The following is a 22,348-nucleotide window of genomic DNA, read 5'->3' on the forward strand; positions in this document are numbered from 1 at the left end:
TCTCTCAGGTGGAGCCTGTCCAAGAAACAGTTTGCTCATTACAAGCAAGTCACCACAAACAAAGGACACAATCAGCCTCTTCAAATCTCCTGCCATGATAGAAACTTTTGCCACAAATACTACTGCAGTGAGGTTTCTCTCCACTGTGGATCCTCAAGTGCTCCTTTAAGGTGAAGAGAACATTTCTAATTATTTTTCATTAAGGTATTTTTACCTGTCTAATATGGTGCACTTGACCAGCTTCCTGCGAAGAAGTCTTGGCCAGCCCAGAAGTCTGAACAGCACTGCGCTCTATGGCTCTACAGCTCCTTTTCAGAGGCCTCACAGAAGATTTTGTGGTCTTACAAACAAGAGAGGCTATGCAGTATCGGGATTCCCAGGACCCAAAGTTGCAGTGGTCCCTAGTTGGGACCACTGCAACTGGACGAGCTGGCCTGGGATACTTCCCAAGTTGCCATGCCAATAAAATCACTGGGAAACAGAGGCAATGGCTCAAGTCAGCAGGGCAGTGGGCCTTGGCCAACAAGGAGCCTGGACGAGGTGAGGGAAGGTGGTACAGCCGAAGATCACATGGTCAGACGTCTGGCGGTCTGACTTTCACAGAATCAGGTTTCCGGTTCAGGCTGTGTATGTTATCTTACCAAGCCCCTCCAGTCTTCACACACAGGGCAAAGGTGAAGTGCCCACCTGTGCTCACTGTGATGGAACACACTGCAACACCTGCTCAGCAGCTGTCCGAAAGCCCTGGTCGATGGCCGCTATTGTTGGCGCCACGACCATCAAGGCCAGTGAAATTCATCATGTGAAGAGTTCCATCAGCTTCCTCAAACCTGCTGAGAATCCTCCACCATAATAGAAAAGATCCCTACTGTCTATGGCTTCTGACTGCCATCAAGAACATTGCCATGTTGGAACTCACCTTGGGAGGATCACATGGAGGACGCCCATGAGAGGAAGATCAGCAAGTATCACGAACTTGAGGAGTGCAGGCACTGTGGTGGGCAGACACACTGCCAGGCTGTTGAGGTAGACTGCCGACGTTTCGTGCGTAGTTCCGTCTGCAAAGCCCTGACATTGCTGGGTGTGACGGGAGCAGCAAAAAGAGGAGCCATACGTTTCATCACTGAAGACACAGAGAAAGCCACAAGGTGGCTTTGGATTAAGAGGGGAGACCCTTGGCTTGTTGCTGCTGGGAGGCAAGCTGAGACTTGATCACTCCAGCTGGGTCACCTGGAAAAGGGGGTGCGATTTTGAAAAAACCGAAACCCCCAATGACCCAGGAACATCACTGAAGATGCATCCCAGAGCATCGTAGCAATGGATTTTAAAACCTAAAGTATTCTTACTAAGAAATGTTTACCAAACACATCCCCTCAAATGGATGGATTTGGTACCTGTAACCTTCGTCGTTGCTGTGCAGCTGCTCCAGACAGTTGCATAAACTGTACTTTCCTGAATTTTCCCTCAGTCTCACAGACATCTGCTCCTTAACAAATACAGCATGTGGGAATCCAAATAACAATCAGAGAAACTTGGAATTGAACTGATCTTTTTTTTTTGCTTTATAATTCAGTCTTTACTGAAAATCTGTGCTTTGACATGACTGTTGTTTCACAATGGTGGCATCTAATTAGAGGAAGGCAGTTTGAAATCTGGACAGTAAACAAACTCACAGATTTTGTCAAAAACATTTTCTGAGAAATTCAACAAAACAACAAATTTTGTTGTGTTTAACAAGAGCCAGAGTTACCCACCATAATGTTTACTGTGTCCTAACCTCTTAGCTCTCTGGGCAAAAGGCCAACAATTTTTGACTTGTTCAACAGAGCCAGGCTCTTTACTCTGCTTTGAGAACGTGGTCTCATTCCTGCAAAATGTGTCTGAGGTCTCTTGGATTTTGTTTTCCGGAGTGCTTCAAGGTAAGAAAATTCACTTTTGTTAGAGACAGAAACCATTTAGTTTTTAAATATTTGCCTAATATGCTTAAAACCGTTATTTTAACGGTGTTTCAGCACAGGGCTGTGATGCTCCCAGACTGCTTCATGGTATCTTTCTCCCCAAACAACAGACTTATTCTCATGGAACCACGATCACGTATGCCTGTGATAACGGGTATAAACCTGCAGTGGAGGGCTGGTGGGCAATCAGTACATGTCAACATGGGACATGGTCTCACGAACCACAATGTATAGATCAGTGTTACATGAAAACCTCTCTACTGGGAATGCTGGATGTGCTCAAAAACTGAAATCATGTAATCAGTTATCTCAGACATCAGAAATAAGCCAAAAAGAGACAAAGAACAACAAATGAAGTTTGATTATTTCAGCAAATAAAAATAAAATAGAATCTCACCTCAGGAAGGTGAAGCTGGGACTCACACAAGGAAAAACTAACAGTGAGGCCTCCTACAGTAGATTTTTCCTCTAATCTTTGCTTCCCCTCTTCATTGGAAACATTTTTCTCAACTATTCACAGCGTTTAATGCAGCATGTTGCTGCTCATATTTAGAAAGATTTAATAATACTGACAAGTGATTCCATAAAGTCTGAAAATGTGTATGTCTTTTCTTCCTCAGGTGAAAGCTCCTGCCTTCCACCAACTATTCCCAATGCAAAGTACCCAGAAAACTCAAACGGCTGGTATGAGGATGGAATTACGTGAAGGATAACATGTGAAGCAGGATTTGAGCACAAAAACCAGAAATCCACCACTACCTGTGGAAATGGAAACTGGTCCCCTGTACCAGTCTGTGAGAGTAAGTCTGTTAATGTTTGACTCCGGTGAGTGGATGAGCACATTTTTCTGTTTTTATTCATGATTTACTTTGTTTAACAGAAAGTATCAGTGCGTGCAGTGCGCCTCCTAAAATCCCCCATGCAGTCATCATTAATCAGGGATACCAGGAGGTGTTTGCTGCAGGTTCACAAGTGCAGTATCACTGTGAAGATGCTTACATTAAAATAGGGCAAAATACCATCATCTGTGAAGCTGGACTGTGGACAGAAGGCCCAACATGCTGTAAGTGGTGACGTGTAAAAAACACTCTTTAATTAATTAATTTATTTTTACCTTTAAAAGACCAAAAACAGTTGCATAAAAGTAAATAAGGAACCGATTTCTATGTATCTTCATCACAAGGCATTCAAGCACAACATGTGTAGAAGCAGAAATATTGTTGTTTTGAACAGCAGTTGAACTTTCAGCCCGCTTATCATTGACTTTTTGCCTGGTGCATGTTGATCAAATGTTGCAAGATAACTAACGACTAACCTGAAACAATGCATTTATTTCTGACGTTTTGGTGCTTTAGGCAAATTACTTATGACAAGATCTTGTCATAAGTAATTTGCTTTACTTATAAGTAATAAGTAAAGCCGTAATTTGCCTAAATATTTGCGGTGTTTGTAGACAGACAAACACCGCTCTACATTTCTCTTGCAAACCATCCAAACTATCACATCTTAATGAATCATGCCAAAGGAAAGATTCCCACTGTTCCCCATTGTTTAATTGATTTATATTTTATTGATCCCACAATGGGGAAATTACAGTTTAGTTCTACAATGTAGGAAACAAGCAAAAAAAAAAGGACGCCTTAAACGAATAGGTTCAAAATATGAACTGCTGCATGTGCTGTATGCCAGACTTCATTTCTTGACTTGTCTGAGTGTGTTTTTATCTTGCAGTCCAGTTTCTCTATGAAATACATGCTACCGGCATCTCATCAAGTAGAGAAACAACAGGACATCACGGAGGTACAGCTGGCAGTGGAAACAACCTGATTTACAGTTTAAACTTTTGACCTTTTCAAAAATATGATGAGATAATTATTACTCTGTATCTGTATCCCTATTCACATCCTTTTCTCTGGAAGTAGCAACCAGTTTTAATGAATGAATGAAGCTCCTTGATCACTGCAAAAATGACTCATTTTGATTGTTTGGGGTACATTTAATAGGAAGGGCAGATCTTTGGCTAACTAAACATCTGAATGCACGATGTTCATTTTATTGCACTTACTTGTGTTGTTGTTGCTGTGACTGCTGTGATCCACTGAGATGCTGTTACAGTTTCACCCACCTCTTTCTTTTTATCTCAGTTCAGTTGTGTGGAAACCACCCAGTCATTCAAAATGCTGAAGTTGTACTTAAAGGTTCAAGATATCTGACATACAGATGTAACAGGTTTTACAGACAAGTTGGTCCAGAGACTGTGAATTGTTACAGCAATGGCAGCTGGTCTCAGCTGCCCACCTGTGAAGGTATAAATGAGACAATTGTCACTCCAAAAGTTTATTAAAAATGTTTTCTGAAAATTATTCTTGTTTGTTTGTTTCTGTTTGATTTTTCCAGAAGCGTTCTGTGTGATGGATCCTGCTAAATATGCTCATTATGGTGTTAAACCAGGTCAACCTGAATATATACAGGAGGAAGAGACACGCTATTTTAAGTGTAATTCAAGAAACTATTACATCAAAGTTCGGTGCACTAATAGAAGAATAACTTTGGCCAGGTGTAAGTATATAAGTGATGTTGTTACATTTGAACTTTCTCAGTTTGTTTTTCCTTTAACAGCTGACATTTATGAAGATTAATTCTCCAGGATCTGATTCACAGATAGTTTCAAGATGAACAGTGAAGGAAAAAAACAAAACTGTTTACTAAAATATTTACTGATGTTGTTTCTGTCTGATTATTTTTAGGTTGTCCCAGCGCTGATGTTGATCTTTTGGTAAGTGTTATTCTTTGATTTACTTTTGAAACAAATGCATTTCTATTGAAAAAGCTGTACTTGTTTTTTGTTTTTGTTTTTTTTAACTTTTTTTTTTTTTTTTTAACTTTTTAAATCCACTTCTTTCAAAGAGGTACATTAACTTATGGAAAATGTTTATTTTAGTCAGCAGTTTGAAAATAATCAACTTTGTTGTTTTTCTTGTGTTTGTGTTTTAATCAGAAATGGTGCAGTCAATTCAGAGAACCCAAATGACAGCATGAGCGTTTTGAAATACTTCAGCCAGAAACTGCAGAACAACGATTTTCGAGCTGATTGTTCTTTGAACATCAGGTTGTCCACATATGATTTGAACTTTTGATACATTCATCTGTGTCCTTTGAATCTATACAGTGTGGCTGACCGAGGTCTGAATAAAATGTTTCATCATCAGTGACTTTTTTATTATTTCATCTAAAATCTGTGTAGAACAGTTCTTTTATCATGTACATTAAAATATAATTTAAAATATGAATTAAACTTAAGACACAAGCAGAGAAGTAAGAGTTTGTTGATATGGTTACTACTTCATGATGGGACTGTAGTGAAATAAATGAAGGCACTTCATTTGTCTGGTAAATTAGCTCCTAAGAGTTTGAGTGACCAAGGTGGTGTTTTTCCTGCTCTTCTCTGAATTAACAATATTTTGTAGATTTCATTTTTTTTTTTTTTTTTAATCAATTTGAGCATCCAGGCTAAGTCCAAAACCAGCTCATGACCAGTGATGTTAGTAATACATTACTCTAATCAGACTACTTTTTTCAGTAACAAGTAAATCTAACGCATTACTATTTGTAGTCCAGTAATCAGATTAAAGTTATTTATCTAAGTCACTGCATTACTATTTTTGTCATTTTTCTTAGTAAAAAGATATATTTTTGCTTTCTTCTTGCATCTCGGAGAGTGACATCTGGCTGATGCGACAATTAAGTCCCATTTTCAGCATGACGACAATAATAGCACACAGAGACACAACGTAAACAGTGGAGGGAGGAGAGCTGGAAATGCAGGCACTATTTTGAGTTTGTCAGCTAAAGATGACAATATCAAGGTTAGTTGTGCACTCTGTGCTGGTGACAAAGTGCTATCTAGCTTCAAAAACATTCATTCATCCATCCATCCATCCATTCTCTTCCGCTTATCTGGGGCCTGGTTGCGGGGGCAGGAGCCTAAGCAGAGAAGCCCAGGCTTCCCTCTCCTCAGACACCTCCTCCAGCTCATCCGGAGGGACCCCCAAGGCGTTCCCAGGCCAGCCGAGAGATATAATCTACCCAGTGTGTCCTGGGTTTACCACGGGGCCACCGGAGGCATCCTAATCAGATGCCCGAGCCACCTCAACTGGCTCCTTTCGATGTGGAGGAGCAGCGGCTCTACTCTGAGCCCCTCCCGGATGGCCGCACTCCTCACCTTATCTCTAAGGGAGAGGCCAGCCACCCTTCAAAGGAAACTCATTTCTGCCGCTTGTATTCGTGATCTTATTTTTAGGTTGTTCCATATATGAACATTATCATTCTGTAAGTGTTATTGTTTGATTTACTTTCAAACAAATACATTTCTATTGAAAACGATGTGCTAGTTGTTATATTTTGTTTTGTTTTGGGTTTTTTTTACTTTTTTAATGCACTTCTTTCAAAGAGGTACATTAAATTGCGGGAAATGTTTATTTTACTCAGCAGTTTGAATAACTAACTTTTTTTGGTGTTTGTCTTTTAATCAGGACCACTGCAATCAATTCAGAGAACCCCACTGACAGGATGAGTGTTTGAAATACTTCAGCCAGAAACTGCAGAACAACAATTCTGGAGCTGATTGTTCTTTGAACATCAGATTGTCCATAAATGATCTGAACTCTTCATGCACTCATAACATGATGTGTCCATTGAATCCATACAGTGTGGCTGACCGAGGTCTGAATAAAATGTTTCAGTGACATTTGTAGAACACTTCCTTTACCATGTATATCAGCTGTTCAGAAGCTTTTCATTTGTCTGGTAAATTATCTCCTAAATACCATAAAAATAAAATGAAAGAGGTCATTTAATCTGTGGCCAATCTAACATCTAGCCTTGATGTGGACATGAAGAATCAAACCTGCATCCTTACTTAATCAATACAAATCTATAGTGTATATAGTAAAACAATCAATTGACTGACAACTCATTTTTTTACTAAATGGTTATTAACAGATGGCCACACAATAATGCTTTAGCCCTCTACACTTATACTTGTCTTTTTCGTGTCTGGACCGCCACAAACATCACCTCTGTGTTTGTGGCGGTCCAGTCAGCATTGTAAATCTGTGATGCCTCTGATTCTGAGTCAGAGGTCAAGAGTTTGAGTGACCCATGTGGTGTCTTCTCTGAATTAACACTACTTTGTAGATTTCATTTTGTTTTGATTAATTTGAGCATCCAAGCTAAGTGGTGAGTTTACGTCTCCAACATCAGCACAACTCTGTCTAGTTATTTCCTGTTTTATTTTGGTGTGCCTTTGGTTATTGTGTGGTGTGTTTAGTTTTTCTTCCTGTGTTTTCCTTCCCAGCTGTTTCATGTCATCTCATTACCCCTTGTGTATTTATTGCCTTAGTTTTCCTTGTCATCTTTTGTTCTTCCTGCTGTGTGCTCTCCGGCTCCAGTTTTATGTGAGCTAGTGTTTTGGTGCTCCCGGCATCCAACCAGCTCTGTTGTGTGATTTGTTCAAGCTATCAAAGCCTCCTGAGTCCTGCATTGGGGTCCTCTGCCTTGGCTGCCACAGCATCACATGATTGATTGTTTGAATTAGAGTCTGTTGTGGTGGTGTTCAGAGACAAAACTACAGAAACATTGTCCAAAAACTATGGTCCAAACTGTAAATATCATGGGATATATCATAGTTTGTATCACAAAACTGCATTAAGTTAATGTCTGTAACATAGAGTAACAAAAACGGGCATTGGTGATTTGGATGTTTTCAGGGACACCCCATTTAATGGGGTGGCACAGGTGCAGGGTTAAAGTCATTATCTTCAGTTAATGACCAGTTAGTTAAATCTGATAAACAGGTTATATTGCATATTTTGCATAATACTGCCAACTGAGTTTCGTGATGCCATAGCCTCCTCAGACCTAGCAATGCATTTTTGTCCTCAGTATATTGAGGCAGCCTTTTTGTGCTCTGTGTAAGAGAGGTCTAATTAATATATTTGATGAAAGTTCATTAAACACTTCCACTCTTTTCTTTATCAATTCAATTTCAACACTATTGAAATTAGGTTGAAACAGTTTTTAACATGAAAACAGGACAACGCTGCCCACAGCCACCAAAACCAGAGGTAACCAGGTTTTTGAAGAAAATGTCAGGGTACACAAGCCAAAAGGGAGGTGTTTATCTCACTCCTTCATTTCTCCTTCATCAGCCTGAAAACTGAAAACATTCTTCAGCATATCTGTGTTCACGGCATGACTGAATTACCCAAGGATCCAGATATACTGGGGTCTCATAGCCAATGCAACAACTCGAGACAGATTCTTCAAGATGAGGCTGTCCATCAAATTAAAAATGACCTTGATGTGTCTCATAAAGAGAGAAAGAATAATGCCCTCTTGATGAAGCGTCTCCTAAACAGAGTGCAACAAGGCTCCCTCAATCTGCTGAGACCATGGAAGGACAATGAAGATGAGTAGATGATCCCTTTCACAGGTTGATGTCCAGATTGTGGCAGGGAAACCAAATCCCATAACTTCAGCGTTCTAGCTTACACATTACTTGTTATCCATAATGCACTTATCATCATCACATATCTTTATTTTGCCCCTACTTTGGCTCCTTGAAGGCTGGTATGTCTGGTATCTAACTATTTTAATGCTCATGAAATAAAAACACATTTTACCAAACTTCACAATGAAATTCAAAACAGTATCATTACATTACATCACATCATTCAGTTTAACATTTTGCTCGATCCCTCGTCAGGTCTGCTCATCTTTGATGTGCCAGTTTGCGCTTGTGTTGGTGAAATGATGTGGTTGTGTTACAAATTAGAGCATTTAGAGTAGATCGCCAGCAAAACCTTCCATTCAGCATTACACTATTATGCACTTTCTCTTAAGCTAGTGTACAACAAGCATGTTTGTTTGCTCTAGTTACTCATGTGTCAGAGTCCATCCACAGTTTGTCTCCCAGGTTGCAGTTTCAAACTGCTTACTTTAATAACTTAAAGTCTAACCCACAGAGAAGCAGTGGAAGAAGCTCTGATTGTTTTATGAGCAGCGTTTGTGCAGCCAGGTTTGTCAAAGCACTTTTTGGCAGTAGAAGAAGCACAGCTGTTACAGACAACTTCAATGGTTGGTCAGTCCTATTCAAGTTCCCATGGCAGTGCAGCACTGAGCTGCAACAGTAGGAACCTAAAACTCATCTGGAATTCCTCTATTGTTCGTTTGGTTTATTGCAGCTGTTCTTTTCCTTAATTTTCCCTCATTCTCCTGCACACATCTCTCTGACAAATATGCAGAGGGTGTGAGGATCAATGAAAATAGGTGCTGAATATGACCACAAGATAAATATCACAATGGCAGTAATATTGAACACACTCAACATACTTTTTGTTTGTTTTGTGTTATTGGTTTTAGGAGGTCTGTGCTGTGACTGTTTGATGTTTCCCAGTTCTGACCCTCTGATTACAGCAGTCTGGGAATTAAGTATAAAATCTGGTCTGTACAAACCGTTCTATGACAAATTCAGAAGCAAAGAAATAAATACAGGCATTTCCACATGAGCAGTTCACTGTGAGAAAATATTAAAATTCACAGCAAATGAGACAACAGCTATACAAACTGAATCAACTAATCAAGTAAATTTCATTTGATAAAATTCCACTAAATGTAACATTTTACATTGTACTTTTGTAACAAAATTACATGGAAAATTTGGATGTAATCAAATTATTTAAAGTCAGCATTTTGGGCTTCTTTTCTTTTTTTTTGTTTTTTTGTTTTTGTTTTTGGAGTGAAATGTTTACGTGTCCATTTGCAATGTCTACAATGTGAATTGTGTTTAGCAACTGCCAAATACATTATTCAGCGTAATGTTTACTGTTTCCCAACTTCTGAGGTCTGACCAGTAATTATTAACTGTTTCAGCAGAACCGGGCTGTTTACTCTTCTTTGAGAACGTTTCATTCCTGCAAAATGTGTCTGCGGTCTCTTGGTTTTGTCCTCATTTTGTTTCCTGGAGTGCTTCAAGGTAAGAACATTACATTTTTATCACAATTTGAATTGTTAAATATATAACTAGTGTGTATTTGATAGATAGAGATAGCTAGATAGACTTTATTGATCCTGAAAGAAATTAGAGAATCCAGCTGCTTTAGAAGCACAATGAATACAAATAATAGGGTAGAACCCAAATAATGGAGGTAGCTATAGAAATTATACTATACTAACAATACAAACCATACTAAGCTGTACAAGGGCTCAGTTGTCTGAAAACAAAAACAAACAAAACAGTGCAGTGTACAAATGGATGTCTATCAGTGCAGAGATGGATATGTAAAAATGCAAGTGTAATAATATACAGTAATAAAGTGTCTGATTTACAAGGTATCAAATATATGTAATGGCGATTGTATGTCCAGGTTACTGTTTAAAGTCCCCCAAGTGAAGCATTAAAACATCTGATGACTCAAATGATCTCCTGAATCTGTCAAATCTGTCATTTGTATGTTTTTCAAAATTGTCTTTCAGCACAGGGCTGTGATGCTCCCAGGCTGCCTCATGGTTATTGTCTCCCACAGCAAGAGACTTATTCTAATGGAGCCACGATCACGTATGCCTGTGATAATGGATATAAACCTGCAGTGGAGATGTGGTGGGCAACCAGTACATGTCAACATGGGACATGGTATCATGAACCACAGTGCATAGGTCAGTGTTACATGAATACATCTGTACTGGGAAAGGTGGATGTAAAATAGAACAGATAAGTTAAATATAGACTGGTTCAATAAAAAGAATGATGAAATCAGATTACCGTATTTTTCGGACTATACGTCGCTCCGGAGTATAGGTCGCACCAGCCAAAAAATGCATAATAAAGAAGAAAAAATCATATATAGGTCGCACTGGACTATAAGTCGCACTTTTTTGGGGGGGGGAAGGGGGGGAAGGGGGGTGATAGAATCCGAGACCCAGAGCAGAAATTCCATCTTGAACGGCAATTTAAAATAATAATGGATTAAAGAACAGGACGAACACGGTTACGCCTACGTTATGCTAACGTAGCACATTCAGCTACATGACGCACAACGAACACGTGTTCGGTATGTTAATGTAACATTAAGTTATTCAGATAACCATAGCATAAAGAACATACTAACAAGTTAACCAAACCATCAATCCATTGAATTCTTCATCCTCGGTGTCACTTCTAAACAATTCCGTACACTCCGTAGACGAAGCGCCGCTTCCTCTTCTGTGTCGTGTTAGTCAGACTCGTCGTCAGCTGCAGTTCCAATTATTCCAGCCTTTCTGAATCCCAACAGGATGGTTTGTCACTGAAGCCCATGTTTTCTTGATCCATCCAATGACTTCCAGGAAAGTTGGGTGGCGCATTCTCCCAGTTGCCGTTAAGCTGTGCTCTCCATCCATCATCCACTGCGCCCACAGGTTACGCAAGACTGCCTTAAAGCTGCAGTTCACGGAGATGTCAAGTGGCTGACGTATTTTGGTTCATGTGTTATAAATGTCACATATACGTCGCTCCGGAGTATAGGTCGCACCCCCAGCCAAACTATGAAAAAAAGTGCGACTTATACTCCGGAAAATACGGTATTTCAGCAAATAAATAAAAAATAAAATCTCATTCCAGGAAGGTGAAGCTTAATTTTAGCTCTATAAGGTCAATATGTAAAATAATATTATGGTCATTTTGAAGAAGGAGGTGTAACCCAAGGTTTTAGAAAACCTGTGAGGAAAAATAAAGGGTTGTTGTTGTTATTTGGGGGTTTGTTCATTATTTTCACAGGTATTTCTCTCCAGTCTTCTGCTTTGTGACGGAAACACTTTTCTCTGAGTTAACTGTACAGTTTTTAATGCAGGCAAACGTGCTGCTGTTCACATTTAGGAAGTTTTAAAGTTAAATATTCTTGACCTCAGAGGTCAAGGCCAATCAGAAGACAACAACAAAAAAGTGTCAAAAACCTTTTACGTGCACATTTGCTCAAAAAAACAACACAACAACAACACCCCACCCCACCCCCCAGCTTTTTGCTTGTCACAGACACATAGGGTTAGGGTGGGGGTTCGAGGCTGGGGTCAGTGATAAATTTGATTAGATTACACCCCGGTCCTGAACACATTTAAGAAAGATCCTGTTCTGTTAAAAATTATGATGGTGACTCTGTTTTTTTCTTCCTCAGGTGAAAGCTCCTGCCTTCCACCAACTATTAGCAATGCAAAGTACCCTGAAAACTTGAACAGCTGGTATGAGGATGGAAGTACATTAAGGATAACATGTGAAGCAGGATTTGAGCACAAAAACCAGAACACCACCATTACCTGTGAAAATGGAAACTGGTCCCCTGTACCAGTCTGTGAGAGTAAGTCTGTTAATGTTTGACTCCAGTGAGTCAATGAGCACATTTTTCTGTTTTTATTCATGATTTACTTTGTTTAACAGAAAGTATCAGTGCGTGCAGTGCGCCTCCTAAAATCCCCCATGCAGTCATCATTAATCAGGGATACCAGGAGGTGTTTGCTGCAGGTTCACAAGTGCAGTATCACTGTGAAGATGCTTACACTAACGTGGGGCAAAATACCATCATCTGTGAAGCTGGACTGTGGACAACAGGCCCAACATGCAGTAAGTGACAGTTTGCAAAGATATTCACTGATGAATTCATTTTTTATCAATTGGCAATAATCAATCATTTTAACAACAACTGATCACATGACACTTGAAAGAATATTTTTATGGCACATAAACCAGAAAGCAAATCTATCAGTGTATGAATGAATAAGAATGATTAGTGAAAGAAAATCAATAAATAAGCATTTGAATATATAGTGTATGCAGTATATGTGATGTATTTTCAGAAACCCTACGGGGTGCTGGACATGGTGGATCCACAGTGACAGGAACAGAAGTGTCACACACGACACCTGCTGGCAGTGGAACACAACCAGGGCATACCGGTAGGCTTTGTTTATATTTTGTCTCATTGGGTGTTAAATATCTTCTAGCATGATATCCGCGTTAACAACAACAAAAAAAAAACAAAGAAACAGAGAGAAAATAATCAAATATTCTCATGGTCCTGAGCCGTGTGCCCCGGGCTGTGTTCCGTTTTGTGTAGGTTCTGTTTTCACCGAGTTCTCCGTTATGTTCCCAGTTCGTTTTGGGTTTGTTTATTCATCTTAGTTCCTCTCTTTATTAGTTATTGCTATTTACACATTGATTCCTAGTTCCCGTTGTTCCTGTCTCCCCTGTGTGTCTGTGTTCTAGTGGCTGTCCTGTCTCTCTGTCATGTCTCTGGTCTGATGTGTTTCTGTCTTTGTCTAGTTGTTTCCTGTTTTATTTTGACAGCCTCTTGTCCCTGGTGCTTTGTGTTCAGTTTCACTTCTTTGTCTCGTCTGTGTAATTAGTTTCACCTGTGCCCCTCACCTATTGCCTGGTCTCTAATAATCCCTCTGTGTATTTGTGGTCTCAGCCTTCTCCTTGTTGGATCATTGTTGTCTCTATGGCTATGTTCTGCTCCCCGGCTCTGTGTATCTGTAGTGTTTCTAGTTTAGCTCTCAGTTTAGGTTCATTTGTTAGTTTGTTCTTTTAACTTGGTTCATTTGCCACTTATGTTCTGCCTCAATAAAAGCTCACTTATTTTCATTCATACCTGCCATCTCCTGAGTCCTGCATCTGCATCCTAATCTTCACACAAGCCACACAGTCCACTCACGTACTGTGACAAATATCAAATATCCCAAAGCAAAATAACTAGTTTGTATCTTTCAGACTCCTCAGAACAGACAGAGACGTCCCTTCGTTTCATAGCAAGTAAATACATTAATTTATCCTTGAATTGATTGATGCTGTTCGGTGGATCGCCTCAGCCACAGAAACATTTGTGTTTTCATTTCAGTTGACAATTGTGGACAATTCCCTGTTATTCCTAATGGTGTTATTACGGAAACTACGAGATTCTCTTTGAAATACGAGTGCCAACATTTATACAAACTAGTGGGTCCAGCTACAGTGAAGTGTATCAGGAGTGGCATGTGGTCAGACTTACCCGTCTGCAGAGGTATAAACACTTCAGCATTGATATTTTTATTGTATCCATCTCTGAAAGAATTGGGGATAAATTTTAATTTTATTGTTGTTTCTTTTGTCCAGCTGCCTTCTGTGCTGTGAACACTGATGACAATCCTCAGTACATATCTGTAGGAACTGTATACATACCAGTTGGTGAGGAAAAGAGAGTGGAATGTGTGAAACCACATAGCTGGTCATTTAACCATTATTCTACAGTTCGGTGCTTCAATGGAAGAGTGGAGGCGACTGAATGTAAGTATTACTTTAAACTCATTCTGTGTGAATATGTCATCCAACATGTTAACAAGCTGGGATTCCCTAAAAGAAAGAAAACTTTTGAAAACTAGATACAACTGAACAGTTTGAAGTTGTTTTGATGATTGCACTATTAAAGATGAATTATTTCAATAACTGCTACTTTTTAAAAGATGTGAGCACTCAGTGTATCAGTGTATTTGAGAGTCCGATTATATCTCTCCACCAGGCCATCAGTCTGGGGGTGGTAATAATAATAATCTAATAATCTATATACCTGCTTAAGGGTGTTTAATAGAAAATTGGTACCCTGGTCTGTAAGGATTTCTGATGGAATGCCCACCCTAGAGAACAGCTGCAATAAGGCATACGCTATCTGCCTAGCAGTAACATCCCTAAGTGGAAAAGCCTCAGGGTACCTTGTACAATAATCGCACATGACCAGAATATACCTATTTCCTGCCTGCGTCCTCTCCAAGGGGCCCACCGCGTCCATTGCAATCCCGCTAAAGGGAACATCAATGATTGGCAATGGCTGCAAAGGAAATTTTGGAATATTTTTATCCCCTGAAAGCTGGCATTCGGGGCAAGACTGACAATACATCTGTACCTCTGTATGCAGACCCGGCCAGTAGAATCTGCTGGAAATACGATCATAGGTTTTCTGAAACCCTAAATGTCCTGCCCAGGGAATACTGTGGCCCAATTTTAACACCTCTTCTCTGTGGGATTTAGGAACCACCAACCTCTCCTCACTTTCTTTAGCATTTTTATGATAAAGCACATTTTCCCACACAATATACCCCTCCTCAATTACCTGGCCTGGGTGTGCCGAAACTGCCTGCTCAAAAGCCTCCTGCAAAGACTCGTCCTGTACCTGCTCCTGTCGAAAACTAACGGACGAGTTGGTGTCACATTCTCCCTGGTCTGGCTGGATTTCTGACATACGGCAGATAGTACCTGACATTTTCTCCTGCCTCCTCTGCCTTTTACTTTTCCTCTCTTTGACTACATTTCCCAAAGAAATGTCACTGAAATAGGGCAACTCTGACAGACAGTTTAGCTTCTCCTCAGCTATGTCTTGAATACCCTGCCGTTGACTCTGGCTTTTGACTTGAACTTTAGCTGATAAAGGGGCCATTAAGCCCTGATCCTCAACCCACTTGTCTGACGTTGCTGAACCCTGCTCCCCCACTTCTCTCAATATCTGGGACTGTGATTGTGTTTGGGATCGAGTTACCACATTCACTGGTTTACAAGACTGCACCAACTCTTGAAGAATGGGGATATCCTGACCTAGGATAACTTGGTGAGCTAAAGTGTTAACCACTCCTACCGACAGCAAATAGGTCTGGTCTGCCACTTTAATATATACTACTGCAGTAGGATATAAATGGTGATCCCCATGAACACAAGAAACATTTAGACCTTGCTCCTCCAACTTACAATTGCCTGTAAGCAAAGATGGGTGCACCAAAGTTTGGACACTACCAGTATCCAGCAATGCCTGGGCTGGCCTCTCATTCACCTTGACTGTGACCACCTGTTGTTTACCTAAACAATATTTACTAGGTCCTTGTCATGGTACTGTACAAAAATAGGCTGCCTTGGCCTTCCTAGCTGGGCACTCTGGCTTGATGTGTCCCTCCTGACCACAGTAATAACAGACTGGTTTTGCTACAGACTTGGCCTTACTAGCCACAAAACTCTTGTCATTGGTTTTACCTGACCCTACCTCCAAACCAGAACCACCGCCCCCACTCCCCATTGGCTTACCCCTTGAAGGTGCTGACTTTTGCTGCACTTCATATCTGAAGGTTTTAGCTCCTCGCCGGGCTGCCAAAAATGTCTCCACCAGCTGGGCTGCCTTTTGTGCAGATTCTGGGTCATGTTCCTTGACCCAGACACGCAGTTCCGGAGAAAGGGAGCAATAGAACTGCTCCAGTATAAGAATTTCACCAACCTGTTTTTAGTCTTCTTCTCAGGTTGTATCCATTTTTGGTAAAGATCTTTAAGTCGATTATAAAACTCCCTTGGTGTCTCATTTGGCCGTATATCAGGATCCCGGAATCGTTGTCTAAATATTTCTTCATTAATTTCATATTTAATTAGAATGGCTTCCTTAACTTTTTTGTAATCGCCAGTATCATCTGCCGCCATGGCCACATAAGCTGCCCGTGCCTTCCCAGTGAGATGAGGCACCAGTCTCACTATCCAGTCCTCCTCTGGCCATTGATAAGCAACTGCCAGACGTTCAAAAGTAGTTAAATACTGTTCAATGTCATCCCCCTCTTCTAGCCTGGGCACAGTGGCATGAGCCCAACCCCTACTTACTGGCACAGACTGGTCCTGAGGTTGTAGAACTGATGTAACAGCGGACTGTGGAGGGGGTTCTAAATGGGGCTGGGGCTCGCCTCACTGTTCCACCTCATCCTTGAGATTATTAACTTGAACTTGCATCTGTCGCCATCTCCTCTCTTGCTTGATAGCTTCTTGGTCCCACTTATCACTTAACTCTATCTGAGATTGCAGACACTGCTTCAACAAAGCAGTTAAAGTATTTAAATCTGATGATGACTGCAACTCATCCCTAAGATGCACAATCACAGGTGCCCCCCCTGTAGCTGTCTCTTCTAAATTCCCTTCTGGAACCTCCCCTCCTTTTTGGGGCTTAGGCACCTGTTTAGGTCCCATACTTCACCCTCCTGATGATCTCCACACGCTCAAAATGGAAGCATCTCAATCCCACTCCTGACACCACATGTGGGGTTTTTGCTGAACACAACCCTTGTCAAGATGGCCACCCCATGGCTCCAGTTAAAAAAAAAAACCAAAAACCCCCTCTATTTATAGGTTACCTTCCTTATAACTACAGGGGAGTCATTCCCAAAGATATTTACAATTATGTACACAATATCTCATAAGATACCTGTCTTAAACCCTAAAATGAATAACATGAGCATCCTACCAAAACTAGCGCAAATCTAAATAATAATAGAAAGCATTTTAACAAAATCCCCATGGCAAAATAACCCCCTTCCCTGCCTTCCATATTCCATGGTTCAGTCCAATCCATTGATTAAGAATGGAAGTCCTCATGTGCGGGCTTCATGAAAACACCACCCCCCCAGCAATCAGAAATGGACCTCGGAAGAAACAAGGGTTAATAACTGCCATAACTAATTACTTTAAAACCATCAACACCTTAAATACATTTAAATATATCAAATCAGTGCTCACATCATTCACTAGTATATGGTTTAACCAAATCTTTGAGATATCAAAATCTTCAGGCAATATCAAAGATATAAAATGATTCATCACCTATCAAGTGAAGGATGCGGCTCAGAGCTCCTTCACAGTATCTCAATGTTGTCAAATTCAACCAAGATTTTACAACTTTAAAACTGAAGTTCCTCAGACACACACACACACACACACACACACACACACACACACACACACACACACACACACACACACACACACACACACACACACACACACACACACAAATCCTGCAGCACCTGGATTTTTTAATTTAGTGGGAAAGGATACAATGAGCATTCATTTCCAAGTCAGCTCTGCACTTGTCTTGAGTTTCCTTTAAATCCACACTGGCCTGATCATCATGTGGGAAATGTGACACAGTGATGGACTTTTTTTATTTTTGCCCCTTTTCCTTCTGAGCTCAGAGCTCTCACACATTCTTTTTCCTTGTCAAAACCTACAAACAACATTTCCCACAGAGCAACCTGACTGTTACCAGGGATTCAGGTGTGCTGTTATACTCTTAATAATAAAAAAGTAAAGTAGACCAGAGCCTGATCTCATCCATTGAGCTCCCTTCTATCCTCACATTGTGCTCCTACATTTTTCCATGAGGCAACTTATTTATGTTACATTTTCATTAGTACCTACTCAGCATGGGTCGACTCGGCACAACTCGCCATGGTTTTGTTTTGTTTCCATTACAACTGAGGACCACCTAAGTGTGGGTGGAGTCGATATAGCAACGGGGGCAGAAGTCTTGTGACATAATTTGTATGCGACCCAAAACTGCTGTGTTGTGCGATGGTACCCATGAGCAGCAATTAGCTCGGTGACCTCATGATAAACTTTCTCATTTCTTGTCTCATCTCCCACCAAGCACCTCCTCATTCAACCACGGTGTTGGTTTGCATGCCTCCAGGTTCTTGACTCCGCTAGTGACAACACTCCCTGGCCAGTGTTGTTTTTCAATGTCACATTTTTGGATTGCTTAGAACTGTCCATCCATTTTCTTCCACTTAACCTTTTTCAGGGTCGGGGGAGGGGGCAGCTTGGAGCCTTTCCCAGCTGACACACTGCAGGCAGGGTACACTTTTACAGGTCGTCAGCCTGTCGCAGGGCCAACACAGAGCCAGCCATTCACACCTACGGGCAATTTAGAGTGACCAGTTAACCTAACCCCAGTAATTGCGTGTTGGGGAGAACATGCAAACTCCACACAGCTAGAGGTCTGGGACAAGGTGGAATCGGCAGCAGTGCTAACCACCTTGCCACCGTGCTACCCACTTGGAACTGTTGGGTCTTATTTTCACTCTTTTTACTTTATGAACAAAAGTATAATGTTTTCGGGTAAAAATCCAAAAATTAATCAATTGAATAATTAAATAAATGGTGAATAAATCAGACGATTGAATTGATAATAATTGAAATAAATGATTAATTAGCAGTTGACTCAAAGCTCTAAATAGTAGTTGATTAAATGATCAATTAATACTTGAATCAAATAATATTTAATCAGTAGTCAAATTAAAAGGATCAAAATAGTGACTGAATTAAAATAACTAAATAGTGGCTAAAGCAAGTAATAGACAATTAAATAAATAAATTAGAAAGACCGAATGGAGACCAGTGGTCACCAGACTAACTTCACGGCCTTTGGGAAATATGTTTATCTTATTTATGGCCTTCCTGTTCTCAGGGATGAATATGTTTATCTTATCCAAAACATGTACGTCTGTGTCTAAGGAAGGTAGGGTGTGTGTAGGTCACAGCTCCATGTTGCTAAGTAGAATGAGTAGGCTGAGTGGGTACTAAAAATGTACCTGGTACCAGCACCTAATGGAAATGCCGAGTTGAGCCGCGCTGAGTAGGTCCTAATGGAAACAGGCTTTAGTTCCCTGTGGAATCACAATAGATCTTATAGACCTTTTTATTTACCTGTTTGTTTATTTAACACATGCAGAACACCTTTAAACACAGTTTGCGGTGTGTGATCACCTTTAATGAATATTTTGGTTACCTTGTGCCATGTGAAAGCACCTCGGCCCATTTAAACACATGTATCCACTTCTGTAGAAACTTCTGCATCATGCAGTGATTTAAATACCAGTAAATTCAATTCAACAAAATATTAAACTGTCAGAAACTTGGAGACATATAGAAAATTGTACACACCTCATCTCTGAATGTCAAGTAAATGAAGTATTCACACTGTGCTTCTGCATGACTGTTTACAGGTTGTAACAAGTTGGAGCATGCATTGGTGAGTGTTCCTCTTTAAAAGAAATGCTGTGTGTTTCTGTTGCACTCACCTTTCATTTGGAAGTGCTTCAAATGAAGGATCACTTGATTTCTTGTACTTTACTAAATTTTTCTATTATATGTATTATACTTATTCATAAAACAAATTTTTTTTTCCAACCAGAGCTGCGACTAAAGCTGTAGCTGTGGATTTGCTCACCAGCTTGGAGCTTTTGAAGGAGACAACTGAGTTATGACCATACGGTCACCCAGTGTCTGTGTTTCATTTGGATCTTCAAATACTGTCAGAGAAAATGTTTAAATGTGAAAGAAAAACACCACTGACCTGAATAAAGTCTGAAATTTTACCATTAAAACATCTTCCTGCTTTTTGTTGTTGTTTGTATCTGATTTAAACCTAGTTGTCCTGTCCTCAGGTCCCTGTGTTCTATAAACAGAAAGTAACAATAATATAAAAAATATATATATACATACAGGCAAGCACATATGCACACATACAAAAGTGAATAATATAAACAATATACATCAACAGTTGTAACAGAGTGTTGTTACAAAGAGTTAGCTCAAATCTGTAAATTCTTTGAAATTTTTACATTAAGAACAATATTTTTAATCTATTTGGTCCTCATAAAGTGTTACGGAGAGCACTGTTTTCTACCAGACTCAGGTCCTGCTCGCTGTCTTTTTAAATGACTCAAGTGTTGTGAATAGGGATTTTTTTTTTTAAATGTGTCCAATTTACAGAATAAATGTGGAAATATTTCAGATTGAACCACATCTGCAAAATATCGGCATTCAGAACAACGTGAAAGGTGTGGACATCGACAAAGTATAGGCAACGCAACACACCTACTTCAGCGTGTTTGGACCATAAAACCTGAGGCATGAGAAGCAGAATACTCATGACTACAGAATGAATGTGGACCACACACAAGATAACTACAAATCTGTTGAAGAAAACTGTGTAGAAATTTCACAGTTAAGATGTTTTATTTGATTATTAGCGTATACACAACACGGAGACGCTATTTCATCCTGTGTGATATTCTGTTGTGACTTTGAATCGTGCTTTGGGTAAACTGTGTGGAACGGTCAGAAAAGGCTGAGAGTCTGCAACTCTGTTTCCACCAGACTGAGATGTTTTGTCACACTCAGTGAAACAGCTCTGCTACTAAATAAAAACTAGTATTAAACGTTTCATTTACAAATCTGCTTTAAAAAACACGACAGACTCATACATTTCACTACAAAACGTGGGCATACACGCACGCACAGATGATTATGAAAACCAAGAAAATAGTACTTTTTGACTTCAACAAGAAGAATGTTGTTGTAGGATCATTGATGAGGATTCCATAGTGTAATTATGCTTCTTCAATCTAGTCAGTCATAGAAGTCCAAACCCCCTTCCTGGATTTGAAAAACTGGAAGTGTTCTGCTCTGTGCTTATGGAGATTGGCCATATAGAGGACAAGCTATCACTTACCACTGAGCAGAGGAACAAGGTCCTCGAAGCCTGGAATACAGTGGAGGTGCATGACAAAAAGCCACAAAAGTTTAACCAGCTATACAGGAACCACTGGGGAAACACCCTCTGTTGCCACAGTAAAAGGGATGACCTCGTTGATGCTGCCCTAATACAGAAGGTAAAGATGGCCAAGCGTTATGCACCAGCACAACATGACATCAGTGCTCAGAACAACAGGTTAATGTACACTCTGGTTAAACTTTTGTAGTTGCACTCACCTCAGGGCTCTCGCATCAGTCCTGAGAAAAACTCTATTTTAAAGGCCCACGAGCGAATCCAGCACCGAATTCTGATGGAAGATCCAGCTGTCAGTAAAGCAGGCATTCCTCTCCCTAAAATTAACATCAAGACTGTGCGGAACTTCATCCATCAGCAAGAAAGGATCCTCAATCTGCATGCAACAAAACAACCATCCACCATAACCAAGATTACCTCCATCTCATCTGCACACCTGCCTCCAGCACCACATCAGCCAGCAGTACTCCCTCCTCCAGACTACCCTCTACTGAATACATACCCACACCCAGCACAGCAGGGACCAAGCTGTTAAAGGGAAGGAGAGACGTGATGATGCCAATCTCACAGCATCAGCCATGTCTTCCACCTGTGCCACCACCAACACTTAGAAAAACCTGGTGAAAAACTTAGTGAGTCCCATTTGACAAACAATCATTAATAGTTCAACTACCGTGTGTCACTATTTCTGGGTTTAAAACACACATATAACCTTAATCTACAGAAATCCTAAACTCCTCAGCATGGCCAAAACATACATTGAGATGCTCAAAGAGAAGCAGCAGGAAACCCAGACCTCCAGACTGCTCACCGCAGAGGAAGTGGTGATAGAAGTCATTCCACGAGTCCTGCAGGGCTTCTGGCAGCTTCCTCCCAAACCCCTCTTGAACATGGCATCCAAGAGTCTGAGTATGCTCTGCACCAGTCTGACAAAGGCAACTTTGGATAAGGTCTCCAAGACTG

General features: G+C 40.4%; 1 protein-coding gene and 1 pseudogene across 1 annotated transcript; both read left to right on the plus strand.

The window, feature by feature from the left end:
- Positions 1-1,874: 1,874 nt before the first annotated feature.
- LOC115775408 (complement factor H-like) lies at positions 1,875-5,089 on the plus strand (annotated as a pseudogene).
- A 4,795-nt stretch (positions 5,090-9,884) lies between these two features.
- LOC115775407 (complement factor H-like) lies at positions 9,885-20,198 on the plus strand. Its single transcript, XM_030722945.1, has 10 exons — positions 9,885-9,993; positions 10,494-10,673; positions 12,167-12,346; positions 12,427-12,609; positions 12,843-12,941; positions 13,756-13,797; positions 13,883-14,044; positions 14,137-14,307; positions 19,818-19,843; positions 20,006-20,198. The coding sequence occupies exons 1-10, from the start codon at positions 9,939-9,941 to the stop codon at positions 20,015-20,017; spliced, it is 1,110 nt and encodes a 369-aa protein (XP_030578805.1). The 5' UTR covers positions 9,885-9,938; the 3' UTR covers positions 20,018-20,198.
- Positions 20,199-22,348: the final 2,150 nt, after the last annotated feature.

Source organism: Archocentrus centrarchus, unplaced genomic scaffold (genome assembly GCF_007364275.1).
Source record: "Archocentrus centrarchus isolate MPI-CPG fArcCen1 unplaced genomic scaffold, fArcCen1 scaffold_120_ctg1, whole genome shotgun sequence".
NCBI lineage: Eukaryota > Metazoa > Chordata > Actinopteri > Cichliformes > Cichlidae > Archocentrus > Archocentrus centrarchus.